The 12,880-nt window shown below is 36.4% G+C and overlaps 1 protein-coding gene across 2 annotated transcripts in view; it reads left to right on the top strand.

Annotated features, from left to right (window-relative positions):
* Positions 1-6,169: 6,169 nt before the first annotated feature.
* The window catches only part of LOC104606152 (uncharacterized), a 58,990-nt gene continuing 52,279 nt past the window's right edge, over positions 6,170-12,880 (top strand). Inside the window, exons 1-6 of one of the 2 annotated variants that reach the window (XM_010271221.2) lie at positions 6,170-6,427; positions 6,574-6,802; positions 6,922-7,040; positions 9,248-9,364; positions 9,470-9,616; positions 10,428-11,137. In XM_010271221.2, the coding sequence (XP_010269523.2) occupies positions 6,338-6,427; positions 6,574-6,802; positions 6,922-7,040; positions 9,248-9,364; positions 9,470-9,616; positions 10,428-11,137 (1,412 nt within the window). In that variant the 5' untranslated portion in view covers positions 6,170-6,337. The remainder of the gene's footprint in view (positions 6,428-6,573; positions 6,803-6,921; positions 7,041-9,247; positions 9,365-9,469; positions 9,617-10,427; positions 11,138-12,880) is intronic. The other variant, XM_010271220.2, reaches the window with a different exon arrangement.

The following is a 12,880-nucleotide window of genomic DNA, read 5'->3' as shown; positions in this document are numbered from 1 at the left end:
TATTCGGAGTGTCCTCTCTTTGATAAATGGCCCAAAAGCCAAATCATCACTTCACATGGCAAAATAGCTAGGTTTAAAAAGGAATTTTATTTAGCATGTTTGCTCATGGCTATGTTTGGTTTGAAGGAAAAAGTAGGAAAAGGAAGGAAAAGATAGGAAAACCTTTACAAACTTTGTATAGATCTTCTTACCTTTCCCTTCCTTTCCCTATTTTTTCCTTCAAACCAAACACAGCCTAGCGAAGAAATCCAAATGGGTGCTAGGGTCTTTCCATGTGGAACATAAGTGGTATTTGTAAAGAGCCTTGGGTCTCGAGAAAGCAAAAAATTTGTATATACACCCATGGTTTTCAAAATCATACTGGATCGGACAGTCGAAATGGAAAAACTGGGAATCGGTCAGGTGATCGGTTTCGGTTTTCCCTAAATTAGAAATTTGCCCAAAACCGTTGATTTTGGTCAGCAAACCGTTGACCCGGGTGGTTAACCATTCGAGCAGTTTTGACCATTTTTTATTTTTTTGTCAGAACAAGCCGACCGTTCAACCCGACAACTGGACCCCTGACCGGTTTGATTTCGGTCATTTTTAAAAACCATGTATACACCTGTATTTGGCTTGAAAGAAAAGGTACATAAGGAAAGTAAGGATAGGGAAATCTGTGCAAGGTTTATATAGATTTTCCTACATTTTCTTTCAAACCAAACCCATATCTCAATGAATCTTAATACACATTCTAGGAGAGATACTCCTAATATGTGGCTTAATGCTGTACTCGTAGGGTGTATACATGACCTTTGCTTTCAAGCGATCCAATCTCATACGTGAATATTTTGTTGTCTTTCCATTTTATGTATTTGGTTTATGTGGACTTTACATAAATTCTTGTTCGTGGGATTGACAAATTGTCTTACATGATGCCTAGTGATGTCTGTTTGAAATAACTCAAATATTTAAGGTACAAAGTTTCACTCTTGAATTTTGAGAGTAGTTGTTGGATTTTAATCTCATTAGAGATTAAATCTAATGGGTTTGATTGGTCAATTATATGAGAAATTACATCTGCACACTTGTTTTGGAAAATAGCTTTTCTCTTATTAAAACCATTTTTGAATTTATCCCACATTGTAAAATTACAAGTTTTGTTTTAGGTATTTTAATAGGAGCTGATTTACACTCCTTAGAAATATAAGAGGAGAGTATGAAGGCTTGCTATTGCGCAACGCGCATGTGTGTGTGTGTGCAATGAGACACTTTAGAGGCACACTTTGCTCACACTCGCATGGCTTGCGAAGGGCAAGTTAGACTTTTTGATGTGATCAACGACCACGATTTGATCAAGTGTGATCAAGAGGCACGATTCGATCAACTGTTAACTACCTTTTAAACAGTCACAAATGTTTGGAATTGTGACTGTTCAAAGTGCTTTTCTCTGAACTAACACCTCTTCCTCTTTTACATAACTCTTCAAAAACTATTTAAGGAGTGCGAATCAAGCTTTCACACATAACATTTTTTTCGAAAATCACTTTCTCTCTCTCTCTCTCTCTCTCTCAATGCGGTGTGCTACAGTCTCATAGAAGGTTTCTTTGGTGACTCTTCAACTTTGTTGGTTGTATATTATCACCCAAGGCTCTGCTATATCCTGAGAACAAAATTGTCTGTAACCCAACAACAAGCTCAGTAAAACTGAGTGAGGACAAATAATATTTTAAAAACAATGTATTTAAATGTACCTCAAAACTTCTCTTCCAAATTTTAGTGACCCCATTTGCTATATCTTGAGAACAAAATTGTCTGTAACCCAACAACAAGCTCAGTAAAACTGAGTGAGGACAAATAATATTTTAAAAACAATGTATTTAAATGTGCCTCAAAACTTCTCTTCCAAATTTTAGTGACCCCATTTGCCAATGATATTTCCTTGTGACCCTTCAATGAAACAAACAAAGACGAATTTGGCATGAAAATAAATTCAAAACATCACGTGAACTGCATTTAAATTTCAATAATTAGATATGTGTTTCACTTGAGAGTCATATGGTGGGTGTATAGCTGACATGGACAGGGGAATAAACACGATACTAGCACAAATGGATCCCCATCTATATGGGGACCTTCTTTTCCACATGCCTCGGTGGTTGTAGTCTTGTGGAGGGTGTATGCGTAATGTGTGGCTGTAAATTTGGATTTGCCCATCTATGGTGGCCCTGCTGGGGTGAGGAGGGATGAGAGGTAGATTGGTCCCCCTCCCCCACTCACAATATAAAGAAATAAACAAATTAAAGTAAACGAAGCAAGCTTATTTGCAAAGTATGTATTATTAAATGATAATTACTGGTGAAAAAATTGGATACATATTTAGCATAGAAATAGAATGGACCATTCTAATTTCGATTCTGACTGCAAATCAAACATATCCTAATTCTTGCAATTCATATTGCTTCATTGATTTTCAGGAATTTTAAGAACAAAAGATGAAAAAAAGAGTACATAAGAGTAAGAATATAAACAGTGGGGGTGCGTATTTATCTAATTGGTAAGAATAGTGGAACTTAAGCTTGGAGGTAGGATGCAATTATTAATGGGCTATACAATGAGGGGTAAACCTCACCCAATGCAAGATTTGGATATACTCTTGCTGTTACTCACACCACATTGTAGTTATGCATTGAGAACATCTCCTGTGAATAACAAAATACATGTATGGGATATTCTCAATTTACAACTTGTTTTTTGAGGTTGATGTGAGAAATAAATCCAGTCACCTGGCGCCTCACATGCACTTCCTATATGACATGCATTGGAAACATTTCCCGTACTTATTAATTATAATTCATTGGAGATGTTCCCAATACACGATAAATATGCGTGTGAGGTGCCCATTTGTGAGGAGCAGATCCCATCAACCACCCCAAAGGTGGAACTCGATCAAGTATTCACTGCAAACAGTCAATAGTCAAACAAGTTAGCTGGCACGTTGATGGAGAACCATATTTCTTTCAAAAGATGCAATGTAACCCAAATTAGACTTTAGACCTGACATATACTTGACTGGCGCAAAGCAGGGCCACTCACCCATTGTCATCCATAAATTGGATTACAAAACTAAACCCACAATTCTCTTAGTCCTAAAAGCTGTTGTTTATTTGCTCCTTGTTGGGCCACGTTTCAGACAAAACACAAAATTAAGATTTTCATTTATTTTCGTTTTTAATTATTCTCTAGGATAACATGAATGGTTTATTCAGAAGTCCTTCGAAATGAAGAGTTCAGATCTGAATCACAATGGATTATTGGCCACGTTTATTTAGCTGTACATTGAGAATATCAGTGATTATAACACAACCGATGTTCCATATCTGTAAATGTAACCAACAATGTATTGTGATTAGTAGATCTAGGCTCCTAAATAGATACAATCAATGTTCAAAATATCAATACATTCTGATGCAATATTTAGATTAAACTGAAGGGGTGTAAGTATTTTAAACTTTCTGCTTTTAATTTTTTGAGCTTTTTTCAAGATTTCAAAAGTGAGTTTGATTTTAAATTTCTCATTTAGGGTTTAGCTATGGTACCAGAAAATAAATTATAACTAATTGACCGGTATCATGAAAGTGGTGACCAATCAGAATGATTCTTTTCAGAGGGAGGGTGGTTGATTGGTCAATGCTCTTCAGCCATCATAGACTTTCCTATTTAACCATTAAAAAAGTTTTCTAAAAATATATTAAAATCAACATATCTTTTCGAGAAGAAGACAGCATATCAATCAGATATATCGTATTGAAATTTTAATTTTTACTAATTAATAAATTAAATCATTTTGGAAAAATGTTAAAGGAAAATGTCGACAATCAATTTTTTTTTCTTAAACTAGTGCTGGAATCAAGACCATTAGGGTGAGGGAACCCTCGTAAGATTAGGATCGATATACAAACCAGACTGTTCCGAGTCAGACAAAAAACCTAGAGCTGGATTCCACAAAGGTCGTGGTTTTACCGGTTAATTTGACTTTTCGGTTAGACTGTTAAGTGATCAGTTCGCAAGAACTACTGTCAAATAACAACCCAAAAGGCTGAGCCACCGGTCCAACCATCTGGTGGTCCAATATGTAATGCTCTTGTGACGTGGTGTTTCACCATTGAGAGGGTTGACATGGAATCGACAGTGGGCCCTCCGGTCTAGACAGGAGATTTGTGCATAACCACAACTCTACTACTGTCTATCATTGAGGAATACTGGTGATTCGAAAGACGCAAATGGAAAGAGTGCAAGGTTAGGTCGGCAGTTGGCAAAAACTTTTTTCTTGTTCCTATCCCCGTAACGAAAGTCCACTGCCGAGATAAATCCAACACTGGGCCCGGGCCTGGGCCGATGCTCCCTAATTGAACTTATCCCCAACTTCTATCCTGTGTACAAAGCTTTAACCAAGTAGGGGTTCTACACTTCTACTATGATTATTCAAAATATGGTATAAGAAAAATTTACAGCCAATCAATCAGTATCATACTGTGGGTGACCAATGAGGTGGTATTCATCAAAATTTATTGGGGTGTTTTGATTAGTCAAAGTTCTGGTATCATGTTTTCACGGTATCATAGATTTTTCTCTAAAACAAATTATATAAAGTGGATATTTGCGTTGAAAAGCAGATTTATGTTTGGATTAGTACAAGTCATAAAAGTTAAATTTAAATATCATATATCATATATGATTAATTACTTGCACACATGCATGGAACGTACACTTCTATTAATATATAATAAAATATCCTTTCCACGTATATGAATTGTTTGTCTTCATTTAAAATGAGCAAAGACAAGAAGATGACTCTCTAGTCTCGTTTGCTATGTAATGGCCATGGCCCATGGGCCATTCCTTCCAAATTCAGCGGTGTAAAACATAACTCATCTACCTCATGCTCAACTTTCGGCCCCATAGGTGATAGGAGATCCAAATATAAAGTATAGAGAGAGAGAGAGAGAGAGAGAGAGAGAGAGAATACTCATTACTAGACTTGGCAATTGGGTTGGGTTATCAAGTGTTGAACCCTAACCCTAGATGTTCGGGATAGGGTTGACCCATGGGTCAATTCAGGTCATCCCACAAAATAATTAAACTTTTAAAAATAAAGAAAAAATACATGAAAATGCCAAAATTAAAAGAATTAACCTTAAAATTCCAAAAATAAAATAAAAAACTTGAATATTTAACAATTCAAAGAGTAAACAATAAGGGTAAAGACTAAATAGTAAAAATTAAATAGTGGAAATTTCTAACAATGCATAAATAGTTTCAATTAAACCTAGTCGGGTCAACGGATTGACCCATAACCCAATCCAAACCAACATTTTTTTTTTTATATTGGGTTGAGTCGGTTCATTCTCATATTCAAAATAGTTAAACATAAGACCCTAACCTTGTTTTTTCAGATTGAATTAAGTCAGGTTCATGAATTGGATCAACTTTTTACCAGGTCTACTCATTACTCAATAGTTCACATAGCTAAACTTTGGACTAATCCTGAGCCCATTGAATAAAGAACAGTGTATATGTTCAGTTTGGAAAGAGTATAAACGCCAATATATCTAATACAAATACATATAAAATAATATAAAATGTAAGATTTTATGCTATATGTTTATATTTATACCTCGAATGACTGCAAAATAAAGTAAAAAGAATATAATATAAATACATACAAAATAATAAAAAATACAAGATTTTAAACTCTAATTCTCTACCTAATTGTATTTGTACTCATGCTGACGTGAGCCTCAGTAACTTGTATATATGTTATGTGGGGTGTCTGGCAGTAAAGATTGCTCAAAAAAAGAAAAATGACTCTCAAACTTGAGTTTAGAAATGATATAACTCGGTCAAGATTGACGCACTTGACTCGATGATAAGTCAAAAAGCAGAGGACAGAGTACGAGTCTTGACACTGAAGCTGAGTGCCCTATAGACTCGGACCATTTTTTCAATTATTTAAAGCGAATGCTAAGATTAAAAATTAAAATTGGGGCTGGAGAAATAAAGATCAGTAGAGACAAAATTGGATATCAGAAAAGATTAAACAAAAGTTATTATTAATTAGCTCTAATTTTGACTTTTACCAAACACTCTTCTGAAACTATTTAACCATGCAAATGTCCGCTTCAACCTCTATCTCTCTCGCTGTATCTACAATAAAAAAAATAAAAAGAGAAGGAAATTTAAAGAACAAGAATCGAAGTTTATTTACTGATATCTCTCTCGAGCCTCAACTCCTCGCATTCTCTTCTCCATCCTTTTCGATTCTGTGCGCCAGATTTCGGATCGGAGAGGAGAATCCATGGTTGAGACCAGGCGAAGTTCGGCTTCATCGAAGCGTTCTATTCCGCCTGCAGGAGCGCCTTGTCTGCCCAACGGCAAGCGTTCTAAGGTATTCCTTATGGTTAGGGTTAGGCTAGGGCTTGGTACCTATTCAACTATGCTTCTTCTTGTAGATGGTGTTGGTGGTGGTGCTTGGGGTCGATGGGTTGAGCTTCCGTAGCGTTTTTGTTGATTTTGATTTGATTGGTTTTGCAGGTGGCGGAGGCATCTTCCTCGATCAACGGGATTCCTTGTGTTTTGCCTGTTGAAACCCTAGGTTCGTCAAAAGAACCAGGTTCTGAATCGCATGACCAGGAGGGTCGCTTCTCTGATCCGTCTGTTTGCGATCCTTCCAAGGAATTCGATAGCTGCGATGCGGTTATGCTGGAGAAACCTCAAGATGTAAATGGAGAAGGAGAGACTTTGGTGTCACCGTCTTCTATAGGTTGGATCTTGATAAATTTTATGTTGATTATCGGTTTCCTTTATTTTTTCACCTTTTGTCTTTTTTTCAACTTTCTTTGACGTTATTGATTTTTTGGATTGTATTATTTTGGGGTTAAGGAGCACCTGCCATGGAGGACGATAATGTCAATAATGCGGTAATGAATCGAGCGAGGAAACGATCAATAAAGTCTCGCGCAAAGGTTGCATGGGGAAAGCTTCTTTCGCAGTGTTCCCAGGTGGGTTTTCATGATCCTATCTCTGATTTGTTTATGGCTTCGCTAGTTTAATTTGTGACTTTTGATGGATAGCTTTTCTATTCGCTTTTAGGAGGTGTTCGTGTGGTTTTTTCTGTTCTTTTCTTTTTTGGCGGGGAGGGGGGGGTAGTTGGTTTTTGCGTGATGCTTCTTTTGGACCTAGGTTTTCTGGTTATGGGTCTGAATGTTTTCGCCATCTGATCATGTACTTTTCCCCTAAACTTTGCATTCTTACATCTTTCACTTCAGGATTTATTTTCGTTGTTGGAGACTAATATTTAAGATGGATAACTTACAGTGGGATGTGGAAATGACCCTTCCAGTGAGGTCTGTAGTTCTTGATGAGAAGATCTGTCGTTACTAGACAAAGAGACTGAAATAGGATATAATGTCGTAATAAACTGGTACGAAGGGAAGGTTCTTGTCATGAAAGCCTCACAAATTTTTTTTTTTTTTTTTTGTTGTTGCTGCTCTGATCAGAGGCATATGTGCCTTTAGGATCAGCCATGAATTAGCTCATGACATGAATAATGTAGGCCATATTTTTGCTAAAACTTGTAAATAGTTGGGTTGGATATGGAGGGAACCAATTATCCTCCATTAAATTAGAAGGAAGTATCATTTGTATTGGAGTTCATCGAAGAAGTCACCATCCCAAACAAAGTTTGATATTAAGGTCTATGGTAAGCCTTAAAATGCTTGAAACCCCATCAAGTCACTGATTATTACTTAGAAATGTTGGTTTTTCCTCATGAATATTGTGATGGACAACATTATCTCTTCTTAAATGCAAGCTTAAAGATTGAAACATAAACCAGTTAAACTGAAGGAATCTTGAATCTTGATGCAGAGTAAGAATTTATTATCACAAGAGATCCTCCAAAAACTAACAATAGAATACGAGTTTCTCTATCTATGAAACAAATATGGTAAAAACATTTTTCTTGTGAAAGTGGGGGACTCGAGAGCAACTTGAAGGTGGTGATAGAGTGGTTACAAACAAGAAGCATGGGGATATGAATTTACAGGCGGACCTTGATAGAAATTAGAACACTTACCCTTAAGTGGGTAAGGAGGACAACAGATGGTTTGGCTGGCACTCTAGCCAATCAAGGGATTAACAGGGAAGTTTTATTTTTTGGGCTGAGTTGACTGAGTTGTAATTATTTTCTTGCTGGGGTTCAGGTTCCCTAAGTCCAGGGCTGGAACCTTTGTACCTATCATTAATTTTAATTTTAATCAAAGTTATCATTTCCTATCAAAAAAGGAAAACACTTTTGTTGTGAAAGGATGGCTAGTTTGCCAAGTAGGCCTAGGCACTGCATGAAAATTAATGCAGCTGCTCTGCTGTTCCTTGAAATGCCTAGGGTACCTCTCTTAGCCAAGCATGGAGCACATTGTTGCCTTGGCAATGCATTGATAACAACGATCATATTCATATGGGCATTACATGGTTTACAATTTTGATTTTCAAGAAAAATTTATTCCTTCACAAAAGAAAATCTTGTATGAAGTTGGACCAGAAATTTTGAAATGCTGTAAAATGTTCCAGTTTGGGGAAGTATCAAGTATGGAGGACAAAAATGCAGAACGTTTCTATAAGGCCTTTTTTCTTTGTTCAATGAAGCATGGACATGTCAGTAGCAGACCTATTCAATTGACAAGAATTGCATCCAAAAGTTAAATATTACTGTTGTTGTCCCTTTCTGAAAGAAACAAGTGAAAAAAAAAGCACATTTTAAATGATTTTCGTCAAAAAATCAGTTTTCAGTGTTTTATCTCAATGTGGAATGCTACTGATAAAACAAATCTCAATGTGGAATGCTTTTATTAATTCTTTTTCATGGATTTCTTAGCTCAGACTCCCTTGCATCGCCTGGTGCTCTGGAGTGTCTTCCTTTCATCACTGGATGATTCATATATCTTTATATTGGTTTCAAGTTCTGTTAGGACATGCATGATTTATGGATAAACACATTCCTCTCTAAATATGCATTTTGTGTGTCATGATCTTTGTCTTGGTTTTGTTGGCAAGGGCATCTTTCTGTAGCAGGAATAGTGGTTTGTAATTTTTCTTGTTTTAATAGAATACTGATCCTTTGTCAGCTACAGGATCCTGTTGTTCAATTCTGAGTATTCTACTTAATGATCTCAAAACATTGTTATTTTTTGTTTTTTGTTTCCTCCAGAACCCTCACTTGCTTATGTGTGGTTCTCCATTTACTGTTGGTCAAAGCCAACAATGCAACTTGTGCTTGAGAGATCCATCTGTCAGTACGGTTCTTTGCAAGCTGAAGCACTTAGAGGTATAATGTTGGTTTACCCTGTATCCTTCTGTTATTCAACTAATGTGGCCTTTGAATCATTTAAATATAGATTTCATAATAGTGGTTCTTGTTTTATTTTTACAGCGAGGAGGCACATCTATTGTGTTGTTAGAGATCTCAGGAAGCAAAGGTGTTGTCCAAGTAAATGGAAAGGCGTTTGGGAAAAACTCCAGCACAATACTCAGTGGAGGGGATGAGTTGGTTTTTAGTTCAACTGGTCAACATGCATATGTATCCTTTTCAATAGTTTCAGGGGGAGGTGATGCTGTTCTTCTATCATAGGATTGAGTGCTTGCCCTTTCCTTCATGTTGTGTCTTCTGCACATGTGTGCACATTAATGTTGTCAAAATCTTACAATTTGCGATACGATTCACAATTTGAACCGTGAATCCCAAGGGTTTCGATTCGAATCTTATGTCCGAATTCTTTTCTGCAAAAATCATACGATTTTTGTTTGGATCCTACAATTTGATTCATAAATCTTATGATTTATACGGTTCTGATTCCAATAAATTCAATTAAAAATTAGTTCTCTACTTTGTTATGTTTTTGTTTATATTTAGTTTTGTCAAGGGGGATTTTCTTTTAAGCCCTTACTAGAAAATGAATTATTTGCATTATTTAAGACTAGAAATTGAGTTATTTTTCATCATATGTAGGTTAAAGAGCCATTGCATGTGGATTTGTTTGACTTTCAATTCAAACTTGATCATATCATCTTAGGCTTATATTGTATAAGTGGTAAATTCTATTATTTTAGGTACATATATGGTATATATAGATTAAAAATAGGTAAAGTCACTTTTCTATATATATTTACCCTTTTAATATATCTATATTTAATTTTTTGACAAGTTTATAAAAAATAGAAACTCTTACGATTTACGATATGATTCACAATTCGATTCGATTCAACCTTCTCTACGATTTACGATACGATTACGATTTTCAAAACATTGACATGCATGCACATGTGAAGCTTCATTGTTGAATGGAATCATATACAATTTTGTAAGAGTACATTCCTTTATGTATTATCAGATTTTCCAGCAACTCACAAATGACAGCTTAGCCTCACCACTGTTCCCATCTTCAGTTAGCATACCAGGATCCCAGAGTGTTCCAGTTAAAGGAATACACTTTGAGACCCGATCACGAGACCCCTCTGCTGTTGCAGGAGCATCAATATTAGCATCTCTGTCAAATCTTAGAAAAGATTTATCACTTCTTCCACCACCTGCCCAAACTGGTGAAGGAGTACGACAACATGATCTAGAGAGGCAGATGTTGCCATCTGGTTGTGAAGATGGCCTTATGCCAAACATTAAGGTTACTTGCCATGGTAGAAAAGATATTTCCAAACATAACGAGGAGGCTGGTATTTCTTCTAGTGAAAAAGATACTGTGGTCATATCCTCAGATACTGCTACCAACAATCGTATGCATCTTGACAGCACTGGCTTGGGTGCTCATCTTGATGCAGAAATTGGGGCAATTTCTGGGACAAATTATGAATTAAGGCCACTGTTGCGGATGCTGGCAGGATCCTCTTCTCCTGACTTTGATTTAAGTGGGAGCATTTTAAAAACAATTGATGAGCAAAGGGAAATTAAGGAACTCCTTAAGGGCTTTGGTCAACCAAGAAATTTGCCCTCAAGCAAGAAACAGGCATTCAAAGATGGCTTACAACAAAGAATTCTCAGTTCTAATGACATTGATGTCTCATTTGATAATTTTCCATACTATCTAAGGTAAAAAAATGATTTTGGTATTTACTTTCTTTGTATGTGTGAGCGGTGCCCTACTAACTTGAGACGACCTTGGTACCATCAGTTTTTACTTCATTTCATGTTAGGGTTATCATTGACTCCACAAGTTTTTGGTATTTCCTTACTTATTGATATGTTGCTTAATTTTAGAAATATTTAACCATAGAGATTTATTTGTGGAGCTGGTTTCTTGCATGTTTGCTCAGCCTTCTCTGTTTGGAAGCATAGTATATGTTTTCTGTCATAAATTAGTTCATCAATATTTTTGTTAAAATTTTACTTCTATTCTCAAGGTGCCAACCAGCTGGTTGGTAAGGTCTCCTGCTGGTCGTAGTGGAGACTTGGGATCGAATCCCGCCTGCACCTGGGTTGAGGGATGGGCTACCCCCGTTGTGTAACCCTTTAGAAGATATCAAAAAAAAATTTACTTCTATTCATTAGAGATATTTCTTATTGTAATTATGTCCCATCCTCACCTTTGGTCTAAAAATGTTGTAGTAATTGCTTGAGTTCCTTTATGCCTTGGGTACCACTCCTAGTAATAAGGATATTACCAATACAAACCACTAACATAATCTTTCTAGAGGTAATGTAGCAACTTAAAAAGAATGATTAACACAAATATTTTGTCATCCCAACTAGGGATGTCAACAAGTTGGGGTTTGGTTCATCTTGAACCCAATAAAGCAAGGATGATTAACACAAATATTTTGTCATCCCAAGTAGGGATGTCAACAAGTTGGGTTTGGTTCATCTTGAACCCAATAGAACAAGGATGGAGCACCGAACATGACCCAACCTGCCATAGTACACCTACACTCATCAGAGACTATTTATTAATATGTTTTTTTTTTTGATAAATAACAGAAACTTTTATTAAGAATAAGAGTAAGAAAGAAAGATACAACAGGAAGGAGGGGTAAAATCTCTTAACCCTCCCTAAAAGTAAAGACTTCAGATTACAGCATTGTCCAAAAAAGGTTAGCTCTTCCCACCTCTTGTTTGGCCAAAGAGTCTTCCAAAGAATTGGCACTCCTCTTAGTCCACTGAAACTGGATTTCCATGTTTCGAGATAGCTGTTTAACTTTCTTTTTCTCATTTAAGTACTTCCACAAACTGAATTCTTCCTTCTGTAGCCAACTAATAGCCAGCCTAGAGTCACCTTTCACCATCAGTTTTCTGATATTCAGCTGCTGTCTCTTTTAATCCCTTCCAAGACTGCTAATATTTCAGCTCTCAGAAATCCCCCCACCAATAGTACTCAAATACTGTTATGGGCCCGGGAATAGGATCTCGTCATGGGTCAGTCCATGGGGAAAACCTCCTGTTTTCCCTTGTTCCTCCCCTTTCTTGCAGAACCTATCTTGGCGTCCTAAAGGGTGATTTGTCCAAGAGATCACCTAACTCTCCTTTCACTCTTCCTTGACTGAAATTCGATGATCTTATTCAATATTCTCAGCTCCTTAAATAGGAGATTACAAGAGATAAGAGTCCTACTTTTAGGAAGACTCCCTACTAATCTATCCTACTGAACTGATAAGATAAGACTCCCTTAATCTATCCTACTGAACTGATAAGATAAGATAAGACTCCCTACTAATCCATACTACTGAACTAATAAGATAAGAACACTGAATAGATAAGACTCCTACTAATCCCTACTACTGAAAGCAGATAAGGCAAGAATACTGAATAGATAAGATAGGATGAGAACACTAAATTGCT

This window comes from Nelumbo nucifera, chromosome 4, assembly GCF_055504915.1.
Source record: "Nelumbo nucifera cultivar China Antique chromosome 4, China Antique-T2T, whole genome shotgun sequence".
Taxonomy (NCBI): Eukaryota; Viridiplantae; Streptophyta; class Magnoliopsida; order Proteales; family Nelumbonaceae; genus Nelumbo; species Nelumbo nucifera.
This window is presented reverse-complemented; position numbering and strand designations above follow the sequence as displayed.